The sequence below is a fragment of the Sebastes umbrosus genome, chromosome 22 (assembly GCF_015220745.1).
Source record: "Sebastes umbrosus isolate fSebUmb1 chromosome 22, fSebUmb1.pri, whole genome shotgun sequence".
In the NCBI taxonomy this organism is placed as follows: domain Eukaryota; kingdom Metazoa; phylum Chordata; class Actinopteri; order Perciformes; family Sebastidae; genus Sebastes; species Sebastes umbrosus.
Window position 1 is genome coordinate 2,395,320 of NC_051290.1, and position 21,377 is coordinate 2,416,696.

The following is a 21,377-nucleotide window of genomic DNA, read 5'->3' on the forward strand; positions in this document are numbered from 1 at the left end:
TATCAATTTCACAGTTACAACTGAATGTTATTTGAAAAGTAAAAGTTGCCATATGAAGACCAGCAAATGCCCATAAATAAACCACTGGAAGTTTGAATTTATATTTATATAGATTATATTTATATTATGTATTTTCTGGTTATAATGTGTTTGTATGAAGATAAAAAAAATAATCTGTGAAACGGTTTTAATGAAAAAATAGTTATTTACAATAACAAAATACAGTCTGTGTACATTCATGATAAAAAACAGTTTGATAATCAGAGATATAATACGTGTGTATGTGTGAGTTAATCCGGATTTTCTGCCAGTTTTCTGATTTCCTCCAGAAGCTCTGTGAAAGATGGCCGACCCTGAGGCTTCTACACCGCCATCACCACCACCGAAGAAGAAGAAGAAGGGTTTGAGGTGAAGAGGAGGAAGAAGAAGAAGTGATTCGGTGGTTAACAACAGGTGTGATCATCAAAACTAAAACAAATATCTTTAGATGTGGCTGAAAGTGATGAGAAAGTATCGTCAAAGTGGAGTACCTCGTGCCAGCAGCGGTACATGATGGCGTAGAGCGGCTGCGAGACTCGGTGAGGTCGGTACAGCCGAATTCCTCTGGTGATGTCATTAACCACCTCCAAGTTGGAGCTGTTTTCAAACGGAGTCCGACCCTCCGAGAAGATCTCCCACATCACCACACCTGCAAACACACACACAGATACATTAACCTAATACTGTAATACCGCCACTACTGCTATAGAGTCAGAGGAGTAACGTAAAAAAGAATACATCTGTTAAAAAATTAAAAAAATAAATGTGGAAATATTAAGAGAAATTAATAAAAGAATAAATAAGTCAGTTTATTAAAAAAACACTATAAGGAAAAATAAAGGGATGAAAATAAAATTTAAAAAGATGTACAGGAAAAAATGGAGCAATTTATATGCAAAAAATAATTAATATTTATAATATATAAATATATGCAGAAATAACTGAACAAATAAACATGAAAATAAATAAAATAATAATGACAATTGTGAAATAATAATTATTTTATATTTTGTTATTTGTCTTTAAATTTCCACATTTCTTTCTTTTATTTTTATATTTTTATATTTCCACATTTTTAGCTTTACTTTATTTATTTATTTTGATATTTTCATGTTTTATTTACTTATTTATTATTTTCTTTCTTTCTTTCTTTTTATACTTCCCCATTTTTTATTCACTTATTCTTTTATTTATTTTTCTTTATATTTACACGTTTTTATTTACTTTTATTTATTTATTTATTTTCATATTTCCACATTTTAATTTACTTATTTATTCTTTTATTTATTATCAATTATATTTCCACATTTATTTTCTCATTCTTTTACAGATTTTTTTTTTCATGGCACTCCTATGACTCCATACACTACTATTGTTAGTACTACTGCTTCTGGATTATATACATATATTTTTTATTTTAACTGGAAAAAAAAATATCTGCCTTTATTTGGAGCAAAAGTACATATCCAGATGTTTTCTCACCAATATGAAAATTGTTATTCTTAATTTATTGTACAAAACAGATGACTGACTCTCCTCTACAAGGTTTTGTACTTCTAATTAGTACTAATAAGAGCGAGTGGGTCTGTGGTTCCTCACCGAAGGACCAGACGTCAGACTTGCTGCTGTATTTACTGAAGTGGAGAACTTCTGGAGGAGACCACTTCACTGGGAACTTGGCACCACTAGAACTGGTGTACTGGTTGTCCAGAACGTACCTGCAACCATGAACACAGAGTCAAAACAGCCACAGCACACCCGAAACACAACACACTGGTTAAAACAAAACATACTTATGAATATTATATCCCATTTCTGCTAATAGATCCCCCCCAGATGTTACACACTGCTCCTTTAAAATTTGAAAATTAAATGGCAGCCGTACCTGGTCATCCCAAAGTCGCAGACCTTCACCACGTTGTGCTCGTTGACCAGACAGTTCCTGGCCGCCTGGACGAGAGAAAAATAACCAGAAACCTCAAATACCGCAAACAAATTCATCTTTCAATATTCACTTTTTTATTGGTAAATATTGTACTTTTTACTCCACTATTTTTGTCTGACTTTAACTTGTAGTGGAGTATTTTCACTGTGTGGATTTAAGTACTTTTACTGCAGTAAAGTATCTGAATACTTCTTCCACCGCTGCCCATTTGTGACTTGTTTCATCATTAAATTGTAAAACAAACCACCAGGTCTCTGGGTGTAATTTTTTTTCTCGTAAATTTGTGAGTTTTATTCTCGTACATTTGTGACTATAATCGCAGAGAATATTTAAGTTTTTCCTCGTAAATAAGTGAGTTTTTTCTTGTAATTGTTTTATTTTCTTTTTGTAAATTTGTTAGTTTGTTCTTGTAAATTTGTCTGTTTTTTCTCATATTTTTTTTTCTCGTAAATTTGTGATTATAATCTCAGAATTTTCACCTTTTTTCTCGTAAATTATTTCGTTTTTTTCTTGTAAATTAGTGAGTTTTTTTCTTTGTCAATTTGTGATTTTTTTCCTTGTAAATAGTAATTTTTTCCTTGTAAATTAGTATGTTTTTTCTCATAAATTAGTGAGTTCTTTCCTTGTAATTCATTTTTTTCTTGTAAATCTGTGACTATAGACCCACCAGGTCTCTGTGGAGGAAACTCTGAGCCTCCAGGTACTCCATCCCCTCGCAGACGTCCTGGCACATGGACAGAAGCCACGCGTCTGTCAGAGAGCGAGACCTCTGACGTAGGAAGTTCAGCAGGCAGCCGTTCTCCATGAACTCGGCCACGATCAGCAGGGGGCGCTGCTGCAGGCAGACGCCGTACAGCTGCACCAGTTTAGGGTGGCAAAGCCTCCTGGGAGAGACAACAGAAACACACACACAGTTTCAGTTCCTCTCTGCTCCATCAGTCCTGACCCTCTACCCTCCTCCTTCTCCCTCCTTACATCATCACTTTAGCCTCCTCGATGAAGTCCTCCTCGTACATGGCTCCCTCTCTGATGGCCTTGATGGCGACTCGGTGCTGAGACCTCCACTTGCCGAGCCTCACTAGGCCGAACTGGCCGCTGCCCAGCTCCTTCATGAAGGTCAACTCGCTGGGGTTGATCTCCCACTTCTCTGGAGGGAGGGAACGAGAAGAGGAAGAAGAAGAAGAAGAAGAAGAAGAAAATACAGAAAAGAGGAAGAGATGTGGTAGAAACAGAAGAATGAGAAAGTTAGATCTTCATCAATCCCATACTTTTAGTTTCTAAGTGTGGAACACCTCCTGACAGCATTATGTATAGACTCAAAATGTACTTAACCAAAATTACTACACTATTTTCCCGATTTATTTTTTCTCATAAATGTGTGAGTTTTCCCTTGTAAATTAGTGAGTTTTTTTCTTGTAATTTCTTTTACTTTTTTCACGTTATTTTTTAAAACTCAGAGAATTTTTAAACTCAGAGAATATTTAAGTTTTTTCCTTTGTAAATTAGTGAGTTTTATTTGGTAATCTTTTTTGTGTTTTTTTTCTCGTAAATTTATTCGTTTTTCCCTTGTAAATTTGTCAGTTTTTTTCTCAATATTTTTTAAAAATATCTTTCTCATACATTTGTGACTATAATCTCAGAGAATATTTAAGTTTTTTCCTTGTAAATTAGTGACTTTTTTTGGTAATTTTGTTAGTTTTTTTTCTCGTAAATTTATTAGTTTTTTTCTTGTCATTTTTTAAAACTTTTTTCTTGTAAATTTGTCAGTTTTGTTATCGTTATTTTTTTAAAAGAATTTTCTCATAAATTTGTGACTATAATCTCAGAGAATATTTAAGTTTTTTTCTAGTAAATTTGTTAGTTTTTTTTGTCATTAATTTATTTGTTTTTTTCCTTGTAAATTAGTGAGTTTGTTTCTTGTAATTTCTTTTTCTTTTTTTTTTAAACTTTTTTTCTTGTAAATTTGTAACTATAATCCCAAAGAATATTCAAGTTTTTTCCTTGTAAATTAGTGAATTTATTTCTTGTAATGTTTTTTACTTTTTCTCGTAAATTTGTGAGTTTTTTTCTCGTTATTTTTTAAAAAACATTCTCGTAAATTTGTGACTTTAATCTCAGAAAATATTCAAGTTTTTTTCTCATAAATTAGTGAGTTTTTTCTCAGTGTTCATCGTTCAAGAGGTTTTTATTAAATACATACATATGCATGCATATGAATGCTAAATGGGGTAACTCAATGTAAATGTGTGTTCGTGTGTATTTATTTATTTATGTACCTGAGCTGAATCCTGACGTGGCGGGCACACACCTTCCCATCGGACCCACTGCATACCGCAGCCTGGTCACCAGACCTACACAGACGTACCAAACCATGTTAAGTGAAGCATTATACTTTATGTAGTACTGTTGTCTTAAAGAGTGTGAGTGTATGAACCTGCTGCGTTGTGTTCGTGGTAGTGTATGACATCCGGTATGGAGTTAAAGGTGTATTTTTCAGCCAGGTAGAACTGTCCGGTGTCACTTATTTTGATCTGGTAATGCCGAATGATCCCGTTAACACTGCAAACAAAAACAAACAGAGATGTTTACAGGTAAAGATTTACTGTTTATGTGAATTTATATAGAGTCACAGGAATGCCATAAAAAAGAATACATCTGTAAAAGAATAAGAAAATACATGTGGAAATATAAAGATAAATAAATAAAAGAAGAAATATGTAATTACAAAACAAGTAATTTAATCCCTATTACTTTTGGCAAAAGAATAAGGAAAAATAAAAGGATATAAATAAATAACATTATATGGAAAAAATAAATAATATTAAAAACAAGATATACAGAAAAAAATAAATGTATATTTTAATATCTAAATATATAGAGAAATAAATTAACAAATAAATGTGAAAATAAATGAAAATGCTTTTTATTTACTTATTTATTCTTTTATTAATTTCTCTTTATATTTCCACATTTATTTTCTTTTTCTTTTATTTATTGCTTTTTATTGCACTCCTATGACTCCATAAATGTCTGCTGTGTCTTCTCAGCTTAATTAATAAATGATTTCAGTTTACATGCTGTGAATCACCTTAACATTTTGGTATAGACAGAGACGGTGTAGACTCCCGTGTGACTGGACTCCCGCACCACGAAACCGCCCTCTTTGTCCTGGAAAACAACCAGACGTACTTCCACTTTAACGCCGTATATGTACAGATAAACAGACAGATATTAAAGCAGGTACATCGACAGGTTTAGTTACCTCTTGTCGCAGCAGCTGCTCAGCTTCTGTCCTGGTGATGTTCTTGCAGTACCACCTGCAGGAAGGAGAAGAAAACACAATTCATTTTTTTCTTTTAATAATAGTTTTTATAATGTCACTGTTGCTGCAGTTTGATAAAAAAAAAAATAATAATTTATGGTTAAAAAGAATGAATAATTTAACTTAAAAATATGAATTAATTATATTATAAGACTCACGAGTTCGCCTCGATTCTGTTTTTCTCTGTGACGTAGTTGCTGGGGATGAAGCCTTTATTCCTGATAGAAACAAGTAGAAACATGAACAGTCTGCAGAAGGCTCAACTTATTCTACGTAAACTTTGTCACCCTCTACTATACATGTTGATGTTACCATGCTAATGTGTTAACAAGACAAACAAAGCTGTCAGCATGCTTTATCAGAACGGCTGGTTTCTGACAATCCAACGGTTGATTGTCAGAAACCACCTCAAACGTTAAAGGTCCCATATTATAAAAAGTGAGATTTTCATGTCTTTTATATTATAAAGCAGGTTTAAGTGCTATATAAATACTGTTAAACTATCAAAATGCTCAATATACGGAGAAATACACAAAGCTCGTATTCAGAAATTGTGCGTTTGAAACAAGCCGTTAGGATTTCTGTCCATTTGTGATGTCACAGACATACAATAGTAAGACCATTACACGGTTTTAAACGTAAACATTCTAAAAGTGTCCCAGTTTATTTCCTGTTGCAGTGTATGTGAATAACATCAGCTGACAGGAAGTAAACATGGACCCAAACTGTTGCCTAGCAACGCAATTCCGTTGCAATGCACTAAAACGGAGCGTTTCAGACAGAGGGTAAATACAGATATATTCAGACAGACAGTATGAGGGGAAAAAAAGTTTTTTTTAACATTACAGCATGTAAACATGTTCTAGTAGAAACACAAAATACAAGTATGAACCTGAAAATGAGCACAATATGGGATCTTTAAAACTTTTATCGAAAAGGAAGTTTTATCGAATTTTGCCGTGTCCATGTGGCTTTTGTAATGCGATACTTCAAAATGTGCATAAAAATATGTGAATGGAAACACGGATTATGATTCAATGATAGTATTACCCATAGATGTGAAACTCTTCCTGTATATTTGTGTTGTTTTGTGTGAACCAGTCTTTAATCAGACGTACCCGTGTTTGTCCTGCGCTCTCCACCACAGCTGGTCCTGTTTGTGGAGGATGACGTACTCTTCTCCCTGTGGACGCAACACACTTCATCATCACACATCTACTGCCTACTTTATATGTGAGTGTGTTTGAGTGTGTGTGTGTGTGAGTACCTGTTTGAGTGTGAGGTCAGTGTCCTCCTTGGCGGTGAAGTCATACATGGCGACGACACTGAGCAACCCTTGACCTTCACCGTCCTCATCATCTGGAGGCGGGAGGGGGAGCTTCCTCCTCGACCTGTCGACCTGAGAGACACGGAGAGGAGAACATTAACACATAAAAAATAACAACACACACACACACACACACACACACTCTCTCTCTCTTACCCGGCAGGCGTGCCCTGGTTGTCGTCTGCTCTGGAAACACAGGGAGGTGCTTCCCTCCAGCTCCATGCGGGTGCTGATCTCCCTGAAACAATATTATGTTTACGTCTCTGTGGTCTGGAAAACCTCGCCAAATGTTTTGGTAACGAGAACAAAACTGACACACAAGATGCTCAGCTTTGTCTCAAGTTGTAGTCACCCACTCAGCCGTTGACAAAGGCTACCACAGTAAGCTAATCAATAAAGTTATAAACAAGATAAGATTGATGTTGGTACCTGGTCTGTAAGGCACAACAGCAGCAGAAGATCGAGTAGATGGAGTGATCTGGAGGAGGAAACAGACATAACCCCGGGGTTATGAAGGGTTAAAGTTATAAATCGAAGACACGGACAACGCCGTGATAGCGACCTGTCAATCACAAGGTAGCCCCGCCCTAAAGCATCCCCTGCTTTATGGTCTATCTGACTCTAAATGGGACCTTAATTTACTAAATGAACATCATGCTGTATTGAAGAAGACTTGAAACTAGTGATTGAGACCATAAACTCATGTTTACAATGTTTACTGAGGTAATAAATCAAGTGAGAAGTAGGCTCATTTTCTCATAGGCTTCTATACAATCAGACTTCTTTATGCAACCAGAGGAGTTGAGTAGAGCTGGTAGAGAGAATGCAGGTTTAAGGCACTTCATCATTGGCTTCACTTTTCGGACCTGGAAAGCATCATAACTAATAAATAAAACAGGCATTTTATTAATACTTCTTTACAGCCTCTTCCTCCATTAAGAAGAATGGCACACAACCAAACTTTGATTGCTGGATAACAAGATGTAAATAGTGTCCTCACGGTGTTTCTCAGTTTTGTTTTAGTTGAACTCTCTCGTTGTGGTTTTGAGTAGGAGGTCTTTGTCAGGAAGTACAGTTTCCTTTTCTACAGAACTAATACACTCTTTCTCTCTGTCAGTGTGTGTTTCTGTGGGCGAGTGTGTGTGGGTCATTTCTTAGTGTGAGTGAGCAGAGAGCGAGACGGCAGCATGTCTTCCTGTTTCTCTTCATGTGTGAGTTGAAGACAAACCGATGGCCGTCATGTGATTTACTGCCAAAATAAAAGCCCTCAGAGATTAGTCTGTCAGCGTCCCAACGTCACGAGTCGACGCCATAAGGAGCGATGAACTCTTCTGGTGGTTTGTGGTGAACCGACGTCCCATCAACACGCTCTCTGAGATTTCTATTGGCTCAACACACAAGTTCCTCTTTCCTTGAAAACTTTACATTTTGGATAAATTAAAGATAAACTTATGCAGCTTTTCATAACATTTTTACAAGAGAATCACCCAAAAATCAACAAAACTTTCATGGTGATGTGATTTATTTCCAGTGGTGGGAAGTATATTTACTCAAGTACTGCAGTTAAAGTACAATTTTGAGGTACTTTTTATGTGACTTTGTACATTCTACTCTGACAGCTGTAGTTACTTTCCAGATTTTGCAGATTACTTTTAATACAAAACATACAGTATATAATGCATTGTTATTATAAGGTTATTTTAGACTAGAATTGAGTCCTTAAAATCGTATTTTCTCGTGGAAAAACTACAGTGTTTTATGAATATTTCAACCTGTTTTTCAATGCAAATCAAACATGTTACTTATTCTTATTCTGTTTTGTTTCGAGACACTCAATTGTGGAACGTGAAATATTGTTATTGTGCAGCAAAATAAGGTTTTAAGGACTCCGTTACAGTCAGAAATGTCTCTATATTATTGAGGTTTTTGCAAGTTAAACAGTCTAACACCTCAACCAGATACAATAAAAAATCATAAAAAATGCTGCTCACATTAGTTTTGATACTTCAAGTACATTTATCTGATAATACTTGTGTACTTTTACCTAAGTAGGAAGGACTTTGAGGTACTAGAAACTAGTACTCAAGTAAAGGATCTGAGTACTTCTTCCACCACTGTGATTTAAATACCATGTTTCTAAACCTTATACACGCCTAGTCGAGCAATTCAAAGTTCTGAGCTGAGGTCAGATTAATAAGGTCGTGTTTCTTTGCGTTTTGGCAAATTAACCATTAACTGAATCAGCTGTTAGCAGCTCCTGGTTACAGTATATCTATGCATGTACAGACAACCATCACTGGATTACTTTGATACTGAAGAAAACTCAAAACGTGATGATTCTCAGGCAAGTTCTGCAGTTTTAAGGAGTTCCTTTTTTCTCTGTTTTCTAAGCACATTTATGGAAGTTTATTAGCAATGGACAAAAAATATAATGATATCCCAGAGAAGTGTAAGTCACTGAATCTAAACACATTGCATATCAGCTCAAAGACCCGCTGTGCCAAAGTACGGTGCCATGCGATTGTTCTGACGGCCTATTACTCCAAAAAATACACACTCTCCCTGCAACGAACAGAAGCACATGGCTAATTATTTTGCAGAATGATGTCATCTCACCTTTTTTTCTACTACGACGAAGGAAAGATCCACCTTACTCTGCCTCTGATTGGCTTACCCTGATATTCTTACCCTAACCCAAACCAATCCTTAACTTGCACGGCCGCTGGATTCTCGCAATGTCAAGAGGTCACACGAGAAATGAGGGATCACATATCACATGAAAATCCATCTCGTCAGGCTTCAAGTAATGCGTTTGTGTCCGGCGTGCCAGATCACGGACCAATCAGCATCCTGATTCGGCGACTGTTCGTTCTAAACAATAACGGCGGTTCCTGAAGAGGTTGGCGTAGCTACAATAGCATCAGTTCCATCAGAACTGGAGAGTATTTCTTCATTGAAAGAAGAAGCAAATAACGGCACGGAAGGCTTTTCTCCACGGAAAAGAAGCTTTCACTCTTCTCCCGACTGGCTTCAGTAAGAGTTTGATTGACAGATGGTTCATCCAATCACATGTCATGTATTTTTTTTAAAGTGACGGCTTCTCCAATGGTTCTGTGTAACAAACCATCTGGCAGGTAAACCAATCTCACTCCTCATTCCTAACCCAACCAACCAATGAAGGCAACGAGTACTAGTCAATCAGAGGCAGAGTAGGGCAGGTCATGACTTTGCCATAGTAGGAGAAAAAATCAGGAAGGATGATGTCATTCTGCATAGTAATTAGCCATGTGCTTCTGTTTGTTGCAGGGAGAGTTTGTATTTTTGTTTGTTTTCAGGATAACCGGCTGTCAGACAAATGGGAGATTATTCTGACTATTGGGGTTTTGGAACAACTAATTACAGCTTCACAGAGCCGCTAGTGTGGCTTTAATCTCTGTTAATCTTGTCCAAAGACTTTCAGAGATGTATTTTTAAGAGAAACAGATGCCTCCATTTTACTGATGAACACATGGGAGACATGAACTACCTTTATTTGACTTTCAAAAGCCACATTAGACCTAATCTCTGTCTGGGTAACCGGCCCATTCGTGCCAGCTAGAAAAAACAGAACTGAAACTTCACTTTAGCCGCTAAACGTTTCTACAAACTCAGCAGATCAGATCAGAGGTGCTACTTTGCAGACAGGTGGAGCTTTCAGTCTCCATTGTTCCAGTTCTCTGACATCAGACGCACAACATTCAAATGATATCAAAAGTGTAGATAGAAGCACGACAAAGTCTGTCGCTGTTTCTGAAACAACGACTCAAACAAAATCGTATAATTGGATCTCTTATTTTCACCTGATCTTAAAGGTTTTAAACGCTCTGAAGGACATTTTAGCTCCAGTTTTGGTTGCTTGGTTCAGCTTTGTGTACAGTTTAGTGAAAGATGTTTATAACGTCGAGGTTTCGGGGATCTGAATCTGGATCTTTCACGCTGCCACGACTACTGTTTACTTCACATAAACTGAACATAAACTGACATTTCAGCAGACTAGGGTTCATTTTTCTCTGCTTAATTTATCACAAATTCACTGTGCATGCTTTACACACATTTTCTCCGTAGTCTGGCAGTAGTTTAGTCCAACTTTTCACACCCTGACAGAGCTGAAATACCACGATTCTTCTCAAACGTTTCATTCATACTCAACAGATAGTTTTTGTTTTTGTTGTATCCTGCAGCTGTTTCAAAAGGAAGACGTTTCTACACAAACTTGTCTACAAAAAGGTTCGTTAAAGTCGTGAGATAGTTTAATCTGTAGATATACTGTAGGTAAAGGTGCTCACTTGAGTGAATCATGACTCCGTCTCGTCCTCTTCTTCGTCTTCTTCAGCTCGTTCTTCTCCCTCCTCTTCTTCGTCTATCTCGCCTTCGGTTTTTTAAAGTCAGCGTTGATTTCTCTGCGATCGGTTGCATCGACGGTGCCGATGTGATGCCACACAGGTGGGAACCGCTGCAATAGCTGAGCGACAGAGTCAAGAGAGAGAGAGAGAGAGGTGACGAGAAAGAGAGAGAGACAAAGAGGTGGGTGTAGGAAGTAGAGGTGAAGAAGAGAGGACAAAAGAGAGAAGACAAAAAGACAAAAAGAGATGTTATTTCATGTCTGTGTTTATCTGCTTCAGCCTCACCGATGAAGTTTGATTTAAAAAAACAAATCTCTTTACAGTGTTTAGAGTCAGAGAGATGGAGAGAGAGATGAAGACAAAGAGATAGAGAGGAAGTGAAAGAATGACGTGAGTGAAACCACAAAGCATCCGTCTCTCTGAATAACTCCAGGAAGAACCCACACACACCCAACGTGCACTGAAAGACTCATAATGCAAACATTCACAGTGATGTTATTAAAACCAGAGTCTGCAAAGTGCAGCTGAGGCTGATGGAAGTGACGTTACTTCTGCAGGTATTTTGGTCATAAATCAAAGTATTGGACACATTTGACCTCCTATATTTGTTAGTAAATGAGTGAGAAATGTCCACAGCAGATATCACAACTAGATAACAGTGTGACAGGGTCGTACCTGTGTCTCCGCTTGGCAAAATCCAAATTATTTAGATGCTCTTAACGTTTTAGGACGACAGATTAGTACGTTGGGACGCACAAAAAACAAAATCTACTGTATGATATTTAAATCCAGATAAGAAACTCAGACGTCCGAGCGTCTGTGAACGCACCAAGAGGCAATAAATCAAAACAATCCTGCCACACCACTAATCTGACTTTTATTACTATAATAACTGCTGCTGCTGTTGCTTCTAATAATAACAACAGGAACGCAGGAAGTTCCTCTGTAATCAGATTTTTCTTAGAAAATAACTGAAACCAGCTGCAGAAAGATCTTAAAACAACTGATGTGTGATTGAAACTGTTCAGTTCAGTTCAGTTCTGTTGTTAAAAACATTTTAAAATCACGTGTTGTAAAATATTTAACTATAATCCTGCTCTGTGCTCGTCGTTCCATCACAGCTCAGCTGTTTATGATTAAACTCAACGGTGTCATATAAATGGTTTTCAGTGTTTAAACACACACAGTACACACATTTGTACTTCTATACTTGTGAGGACCTCCGTTAAGATAAATCATTACACGGCTGTGTTGAATACTCGATTCTGATTGGTTAATCATTGCGTTCTACGTTCTGTAATTTCTCTATAACAGACCGTTGCTATGTATAACAGACCATTGCTATGTATAACAGACCGTTGCTATGTATAACAGACTGTTGCTATGTATAACAGACCCTTGCTATGTATAAAAGACCCTTGCTATGTATAACAGACTGTTGCTATGTATAACAGACCCTTGCTATGTATAAAAGACCCTTGCTATGTATAACAGACCGTTGCTATGTATAACAGACCGTTGCTATGTATAAAAGACCCTTGCTATGTATAACAGACCGTTGCTATGTATAACAGACTGTTGCTATGTATAACAGACCGTTGTTATGTATAACAGACCGTTGCTATGTATAACAGACCGTTGTTATGTATAACAGACCGTTGCTATGGGCGCAGTTCTGATGTCGGACTCTGGAGGACCGTTTTTCTGTCAAAATATTGATTTCTTCAGTAAGTAGCTGTGTAATAAGCAGGATAATGTTCAGCTAGCGAGTCATTGTTGTGGAATAATCCCCTTCAGGCTGATGGCAGGGTGCAGCATCGCACTGTCAGGGATTCTTTCACAACAATGACTCGCTAGCCGTACATTATCCCTTACGTAATGCATTCCCTAACTTTAACCTACTTTCTAAAAATATCTTAACTGATCAAAAAAGTCTAGTCTTTTCCACAAATATCCTCAATTTCCATATGTCCTAAAAAATGTTTAAACTCTTGTCACTTTCCAAAAATGTCCTAACCTCAAACTTTGCAAGTGTCCTCAAAAAAAGTCCTGTTTTCCCCCAATTTACAAAACTTTACAAATTTGACCTCGCTTTCAAAAAAATTGTTCTAACCTCAAACTTCACAAGTGTCCTGAAAACATTTCAAAACTGTCCTCACTTTTCATAAAATGTCCTCAAGTGTCCCAAAAGATGTTTAAACTCTCGCCACTTTCCAAAAATGTCCTCACCTCAAACTTTGCAAGTGTCCTAAAAAAATGTTTATGCTTTCACAAACTCTCCCCAATTTACAAAAAACATCCTCTTTTGCAAAAACTTTGCATTTTCTTTTTTTAAATGTCCTCATATTCCCAAAAATGTCTTCACTTTCTATATATGTCCTCAAAAAGACAAAAAACTGTCTTCACTGTTGAGGCTGTAACATTGTTGCAGCAGGTATTCAATAGTTTCCACTCTGACTGAAGTCAATGATCTCAAAACACACACTGACCTCTTCCTCTGTGTGTGTGTGTGTGTGTGTGTGTGTGTGTGTGTGTGTCCACCCCCCCTCTCTCTCTGTGTGTGTGTGTGTGTGTGTGTGTGTAGGCTGGTTGTGTGCGTGTGTGTGTCCACCCCCCCCCTCTCTCTCTCTCTGTGTGTGTGTGTGTGTGTGTGTGTGTGTGTGTGTAGGCTGGTTGTGTGCGTGTGTGTGTGTCCACCCCCCCTCTCTCTCTCTCTGTGTGTGTGTGTGTGTGTGTGTGTGTGTGTGTGTAGGCTGGTTGTGTGCGTGTGTGTGTGTCCACCCCCCCTCTCTCTCTGTGTGTGTGCGTGTGTGTGTGTGTGTGTGTGTAGGCTGGTTGTGTGCGTGTGTGTGTGTCCACCCCCCCTCTCTCTCTGTGTGTGTGTGTGTGTGTGTGTGTGTGTGTGTGTGTGTGTGTGTGTAGGCTGGTTGTGTGCGTGTGTGTGTGTCCACCCCCCCTCTCTCTCTCTCTGTGTGTGTGTGTGTGTGTGTGTGTGTGTGTGTGTGTGTGTGTGTGTAGGCTGGTTGTGTGCGTGTGTGTGTGTCCACCCCCCCTCTCTCTCTGTGTGTGTGTGTGTGTGTGTGTGTGTGTGTGTAGGCTGGTTGTGTGCGTGTGTGTGTGTCCTCCCCCCTTCTCTCTCTCTCTCTCTCTAACTCATTTCCTGAATCCCTCCTCTGATCTCTGATCTCTGCTCTCTGATTCTCAGCGACATGAATGGAAACTAAACGCACACTAACTAACTAACCAGCAGGACATGAAGACAGACGGTGAGACAAACTCTTTATTATTATAATAATTCATATAATTAAAGTGTGTTTAATAGATTAATGAGCTGCAGCTTTAACTGTGTGGTTGTCGGTCGAGTAAAACCACGAACCAACAGGTTTCACTTCACAGCCACTGTCCTGCAGCTCCACTGTTAACAACCTACTTTTAACACATAAAACAGCATTTAAAACACAAACTATGACTTATTAAAGTAATATTAATGCAGTAATGTATCTTATAGTGAGAAATAAACACCATAAAGTCCATTTAAAGAATCATAAAACATTATATAATTACATATGCATGTATTATAACAATCCTCTGGTTATATTTGTGTAGATAAATATGTTTTATATCATGTAAATCACAGTGAAATGAACTAGTATCACCTGAGAGCAGGTGAAGGCTCCATGTCCACTATGCGCTTCCTTCTGCTGCGTTCAGGGGCTGTCGGAAAACACAGAGAACACATTTAAAAACAGTCAGTAGAAGAAGTACTCAGATATTTTACTGAAGTAAAAGTACCACAGTGCAAAAATACTGCATTCTATATATTACTTAAGTAAAAGTACAAAAGTATTAGCATCAAAATAAACTTAAAGTACCAAAAGTAAAAGTACTCATCATGCAGAATAACGTATATCATATTATTGTATTTTGATTATTGATGCATTAATGTGTTCATTAATAGTAAATGGAAATACTCAAGTAAAGTACCTCAGAATTGCACTTTGTGTTGTAGAAAAAACTTTGGTTTTCTCATTTACAATATTATTATATTCACCTACAGCACCACAGACTTTGTGTTATACATGCATATGTTTTTGAATGCTTCAGAATTAATAATAATTGAAGCACTAATTTGCCCAAATAAATATAGATGTATTTTACTCTGCCAATGTTTACAAACATACACGTATCTTTATCTGCATCAGAAAACATGCATAACTTAGATTTAATCGTTTTCTAGTGTTACGTTGTCTATCAACATAACAGAGGATCAATTTGTTTACTTTTTTAAAGGTCCCATATTGTGCTCATTTTCAAGTTCATACTTGTATTTTGTGTTTCTACTAGAACATGTTTACATGCTGTAATGTTAAAAAAACACTTTATTTTCCTCATACTGTCTGCAGGAATATACCTGTTTTCACCCTCTGTCTGAAACGCTCCGTTTAAGCGCATTGCAACGGAATTGCGTTGCCTGGCAACAGTTTGGGTCAATGTTTACTTCCTGTCAGCTGATGTCATTCACATACACTGCAACAGGAAATAAACTGGGACACATTTAGAATGTTTATGTCTAAAACCGTGAAATGGTCTAAATATTGTATATTTGTGACATCACAAATAGACAGAAATCCTAACGGCTTGTTTCAAACTCACAATTTCTGAATACGGGCTGTGTGTATTTCTCCGTATATTGAGCACTTTGATAGTTTAACAGTATTTATATAAAGCACTTAAATCTGCTTTATAATATAAAAGACATGAAAATATCACTTTTAACAATATGGGACCTTTAAATTAAAAATAAAACATGTTGATGTTCCTCAAAAACTACAGTTATGTCATAAAAAACAAATATTGTTTTGGTATCAATACTGAAACTCTTGTTTCTACTTTGTATTTGTGTGATTGGCAGGTAGTGTACGGTGGGTTTTTGGAGATTTTTAGCTGTAAACGATGCCAATAAGAGCCATGAGCGGGAACCAAAACAATGAACTAAAAGATGCTAAAAGACTGAGCTGAGGGGAGTTTGTTTCTGGAGTTAAAAATGTCTCTAAACAACAGACCGTATATAAAAATGGACGATGCGTCTTCCACTTCCTCCCATTGTACAAAAGTTCGTCCCCTTTACTAACATGGAGGAGGCGGGGCTTATGACCTATACTGCAGCCAGCCACCAGGGGGCGATCCAGATGTTTTGACTTCACTTTTTAGGGAGCTGTCATGTCGGCAATCTTTATAAACAGTCTATGAAATAAAACATTTAAAACAGTGTGTCTCTCTTCAGCTCAACTCCAGCCCGCCGCGTTCTGACGACAACCACCGATGGGCTGAGGGGCGTAGGCGGGGCCAGGATGAGTGCCGAGGCGCTATTGGAGGAGACGCTCATCAAGCGCTCGCAGCAGAAGAAGAGGACGTCGCCGCTTAACTACAAGGAGAGGCTGTTTGTCCTCACCAAGAGCCGGCTGACGTACTACGACGGGAGAGCAGAGGTCACTTTCATTACGTTTACGTTTCAGTTCAGTTAGCTTAGCTTAGCATAAAGACTGGAAACGGGGGGAAACAGCTAGCCTGTCTCTGTCTGGAAGTCACTGCTTCCAGCCAAGAAATACTCTTGTTGTAGTTAAACTTTATTAAATGTTCTTGTTCGGATTATACATTCAAGATATCAATTAACTTTTTAACTCTGCATACAAATTAAAAAATATATTACAGATTCAGAAGATCCATCTGCGTTCGTTTCCGTTTTGGAAAAATGGAAACGCCCACTCAGCCGACGTAGGTTACCACATTAAGCTAATCAATAAGGTTTACTTGCTCACTTGCTTAGTCACAGTTATCTGTGCTAAGTTTGGTTATAGCTAAAAGGGTTAGTTCGGATTTTCTTTAATCGTCCTGTGAGGTAAAATGACTGTTTTTATGAATGGAGTCTGGTGGCTTTTGAAGAGAACGACATAACGTAGGAAAGGGCTGTCTGACGGCGAGGAAATTGTAGGCATTTAGATTATTTTCACCGCTTTACCTCGCCATCAGACAACCCTTTCTGACGTCTTTAAAGCCACCAGACTCCATTCACAAAAACAGCAATTTCACCTCTCAAAACAGAAAAAACAAGTCGTTTTTTTTAGTTTACGAAAGATTTTTACACACAAATGTTTGAATTGATTTCTTATATTTACAAAAATAGCAAAAAATAAATAAAAAGCTTCCGTTCTCATCAACAGAAGAAGTTCAGGAGAGGATCGATCGAGCTGAGCAGCATCAGATGTGCCGAGATCGTCAAGAACGGAGGAGGAATCATCCCCTGCCAGAACAAATACCCCTTTCAGGTACACAACAAATACACCGTGTTACTTTAAAGGATAATTCTAGTTTATTACAGCTTTATTTCTACCTGTAATAATAAGTAAAAAGATGTCAGACGGGCCAAGAAACTCCAGTCAATCGCATGTTGGAAACAAACCAGCTATTTGGAATACAAAACAGTAACAGTAAACGTATTACACAACATCCATTACAGTTTACAGATTACACACACATTTCCTGCTTCCAATTTGACCTACATCTCAGGAGTGCTAAGTTTCAGTTTGACCTCCAAATAAACTGTGTGCGAAATCAAGACAACACCCTTCACTCTTACTACTATTGTCATGTGTCCTCTACTTAACCGATAATCACGCTCTGCACCATTAAGAGTATGCCGAGTTAGCTATTAGCAGCTCCTGTTTGCAGTGCACCCATGCATGTACAGGCAACTATCACTGGATTGCTTTGATACTGAAGTAAACTTTAAAAATGTAATAATTCTCATGCAAGTTCTGCAGTTATAAGGAGCGGCCTTTTTCTATGTGTCTTCTACTTAATGGATAATCACGCTCTGCGTTTTGGAACTACAGTTCCCATGATGCTTTAGTAAATTGGCACCATTAAAAGTATGCCAAATTAGCAATTAGCAGCCCCTTTCTGCAGTGCACCAATGGATGTGCAGACAACTATCACTGGATTGCTTTGATACTGAAGAAATCTTAAAAACGTGATGATTCTCAAGCAAGTTCTGCAGTTAGAACTACAACTCCCATGATGCTTTAGTAAATTAGCACCATTAAAAGTAAGCCAAATTAGCTATTAGCAGCTTCTATTTGCAGTGCACCCATGCATGTACAGGCAACTATCACTGGATTACTTCGATACTGACGTAAACTTTAAAAATGTAATAATTCTCACGCAAGTTCTGCAGTTATAAGGAGCATCCTCATGCTCTGCGGTTTGGAACTACAATTCCCATGATGCTTTAGCAAATTGGCCCCATTAAAAGAATGCCGAATTAACCTTTAGCAGCTCCTGCTTGCAGTGTAACCATAGACGTGCAGACAACTATCTCTGGATTGCTTTAATACTGAAGTAAACTTTAAAAATGTAATATTCTCAAGCAAGTTCTGCAGTTACAAGGAGCATCCTCATGCTGTATGTTTTGGAACTACAATTCCCATGATGCTTTAGTAAATTGGCCCCATTAAAAGTATGCCGAATGAATTATTAGCAGCTCCTGTTTGCAGTGCACCCATAGATGTACTGACAACCATCACTGGATTGCTTTGATACTGAAGTAAACTTTAAAATGTAATAATTCTCAAGCAAGCTCTGCAGTTATAAAGCACATCTTTTTTTGCTTTGATTTCTAAGCAAATTTTATGGACTTGTATTTGAGATAACGATATTCTCTAAAAGTGCAAGTCACGCTGAATCTGCTAAAGTTTTTGCCCATTTTTATCAGTTGGTCCACAGGAGCTTTCAGCCAAATCTCATGGCCTTCATCAGCAGATAAGAGTTCTCTCAATCTGGCTGAAAGTTCGGGATTAAGTGGAATCTACGTACTGACGTTGCATTTCTTAACCGGTTTGTATTTGTTTCCAGGTGGTGCACGATACCAACACGCTCTACGTATTCGCTCCGAGTCACGACAGCAGAAGTCTCTGGGTGCAGAGCCTCAAAGAGGGTCAGTCTCTATTCTACTCTATTCTACTCTACTGTACTCTATTGATGAAAACAGCAGAGGAGCGTGTACAGGTGTGAGGGTGACAGATATCACACTCGCAGTTTATGTTGTTTGAGCTGTTTGCAAAAGATGTTTTCACACTTTTAAAACCACACATCTGAAACTGTTTTTCACACTTGGGGTAAAGTTCCCAGCAGCCCCCGCTGTTTCCACCGCCCACTCACACGTTTCTGTATGTGACGCTTCACCTGAGACACGGCGGTCAGACAGGTGGAACGAGGTCAGGTGATGCTGTAAAGTCTGAGTGGCATATAGTAAGATGCCACGCCTTGGTTTAGTGACCATTTAGCTTTTGGACATTTAGTTTACTGACAACAGAAAGAATTTAGATTTAATCTACTTTTAAACCCATAGTGCAATTTACTTCAACAATCCCATCATTCTCAGAGTCTTAACTCTGTCAAATCTGAACACACAGACATGAGACACATATGTTTAGTGCAACTTACACTTTCCGATGATGTACTTTATATTATCTTTGATGTCCGTTGCTAATAGTCGTGAATAAATCCACTAAGAAATCATAGAAAAAAGACGCTTCAGAACTTGCTTGAGAATTATCACATTTTTAAGTTTACTTCAGTATTAAAGTAATCCAGTGATAGTTGTCTGTACATCTATGGGTACACTGCAAACAGGAGCTGCTAATAGCTAATTCGTCATACTTTTAATGGTGCAATTTTGCAAAACAAATTGCACACAACATAACTAGCATCATGGGAACACATTTAATTAAGCTTTATAGTGTCTTTCAGCTCATTGTTTTGGTTTTTACTGTTTGGTTCACTCCCACGGCTCTCATAGAGACGTTTTCGGACGCAGCAGGCGGCTGTTTGCAGCAAAATGGCTACATATTAGGGATGTCACAATACCAGAAAATTAGTAGTCGACATCAGTACCAGTGAAATTCCACGATTCTCAATACCACGGTAAAAAAAACAAAAAGTAAAACAATAAATCTACATCTTTATTACCGTTTGTTTTTTGTTAGGAAGTTAAACAAATCATAATTCCCTCTCTGTTATCTATTTTATATATTGCTGTGAAAACCTTCGTGGACAAAGTTTCACCGGAGCGGACTGTCCTTAGTGCGCCCCAACCGCGTCGTGCCACCAGATCGGGGCTCGGCCCACGTAAAAGGTGCCAGTGGTCTGCGGCGATGTCTGCAACCCACCCGACCCGTCTTGAAACACGGACCAAGGAGTCTAACGCACGCGCGAGTCAGAGGGTGCAAGCAAAACCCCATGGTGCAATGAAAGTGAGGGCCGGCGCTCACCGGCTGAGGTGGGATCCCGGCCCAGCACCGTCGGGGAGGTGGAGCATGAGCGCGTGCGATATGACCCGAAAGATGGTGACGAGAGGTTAACGTCACGCTGCCGTAAAGTGGTATCGGTATCGGTGCATCCCGAGTTAACAGCGTGTTTCTGCTGCTCGCAAGTAGCCAAAAAACGATTGTCGTGACATTTGGGTAAAATAGAAAACACTAAATTATTTCCATTTGCATATTAGAGTGAGTAAGTAGTTGAGTTTAAAACCTTTTCTGTGGTCAACATGGAAATATTTCAGCTTTAGCTCACATGAGAGATTCTTTTAAGTATTCCTGATGAAATGATTAATCCAGGAAACAGACTCCTGTTCTCTCTCTCAGGCACACACAACCTGAATCACAAAAAACGTTCTTTCTTTGTCTGCAGAGATCAAAGACAACCCTGTGGTCTCGGCCAAGTTTCACCCTCAGTTCTGGCAGGAAGGGGCGTGGCTCTGCTGTCGCCAGGCGGAAAAACTGGCTCCGGGCTGCGAGGAGTACAACCTGTTTGGAGACAGTAAGAAAGACTTATGTAAACCTTACGTAACCAAAGTTAACGCTACTAGTGTAACAAGTTTTCAGAAGGTTTTACTTCATAAAAAAAAAAACACAACAGTGTAATAATACTGCATAATACTGTAAAAATAACACCAAAGTGTTTTTAGCTCATAGTTTCGGTTCTTGAGCTTCACATAGACAGTATGGACAAGTCAATTTAAGTGTCATAAGCACTTTATATACATATTTTAAAGTACTTTTAGTAATTTGGGTGCAGTGAAATTGCAGTTTGTGCCTTTATACTTTTTGACCGTTAAAGTGCTTGTGCTTTGAATGTAAACTATTTATAGTATAGTACGTTTCTAGTACAGTGTAGTATTTATAGTAAGTAACCAGATATTCCAACAATCAGATAAATGTGCACATGCATATTGTTTTTGCAGTGTAGAATCTGAAACACTTTTAATTCACTGAGTGCAAAATAAAAATCACATTGATGACTTAT

The 21,377-nt window shown here is 38.0% G+C and overlaps 2 protein-coding genes across 4 annotated transcripts in view; one reads left to right on the forward strand and one right to left on the reverse strand.

Moving 5' to 3' along the window:
* Positions 1 to 173: 173 nt before the first annotated feature.
* On the reverse strand, positions 174 to 14,848 carry txk (TXK tyrosine kinase). The gene is made up of 17 exons (XM_037759106.1): positions 14,672 to 14,848; positions 10,959 to 11,134; positions 7,063 to 7,111; positions 6,790 to 6,871; positions 6,574 to 6,705; positions 6,425 to 6,489; positions 5,465 to 5,524; positions 5,247 to 5,301; positions 5,073 to 5,152; positions 4,419 to 4,543; positions 4,261 to 4,335; positions 2,960 to 3,131; positions 2,652 to 2,868; positions 1,925 to 1,989; positions 1,639 to 1,757; positions 531 to 688; positions 174 to 362 (listed from the first exon to the last, which is right to left on the reverse strand). Exons 2-17 carry the CDS (start codon positions 10,969 to 10,971, stop codon positions 291 to 293), a joined length of 1,539 nt encoding a protein of 512 aa, XP_037615034.1. The 5' UTR covers positions 10,972 to 11,134; positions 14,672 to 14,848; the 3' UTR covers positions 174 to 290.
* Positions 14,117 to 21,377, forward strand: part of tec (tec protein tyrosine kinase) — a 16,424-nt gene continuing 9,163 nt past the window's right edge. For 2 of the 3 annotated variants that reach the window (XM_037759087.1, XM_037759088.1), the window contains exons 1-6: positions 14,117 to 14,281; positions 16,300 to 16,504; positions 16,728 to 16,790; positions 17,237 to 17,341; positions 18,927 to 19,008; positions 20,763 to 20,891. In XM_037759087.1, coding sequence (XP_037615015.1) covers positions 16,367 to 16,504; positions 16,728 to 16,790; positions 17,237 to 17,341; positions 18,927 to 19,008; positions 20,763 to 20,891 — 517 coding nt within the window. In that variant the 5' untranslated portion in view covers positions 14,117 to 14,281; positions 16,300 to 16,366. The remainder of the gene's footprint in view (positions 14,282 to 16,299; positions 16,505 to 16,727; positions 16,791 to 17,236; positions 17,342 to 18,926; positions 19,009 to 20,762; positions 20,892 to 21,377) is intronic. The other variant, XM_037759089.1, reaches the window with a different exon arrangement.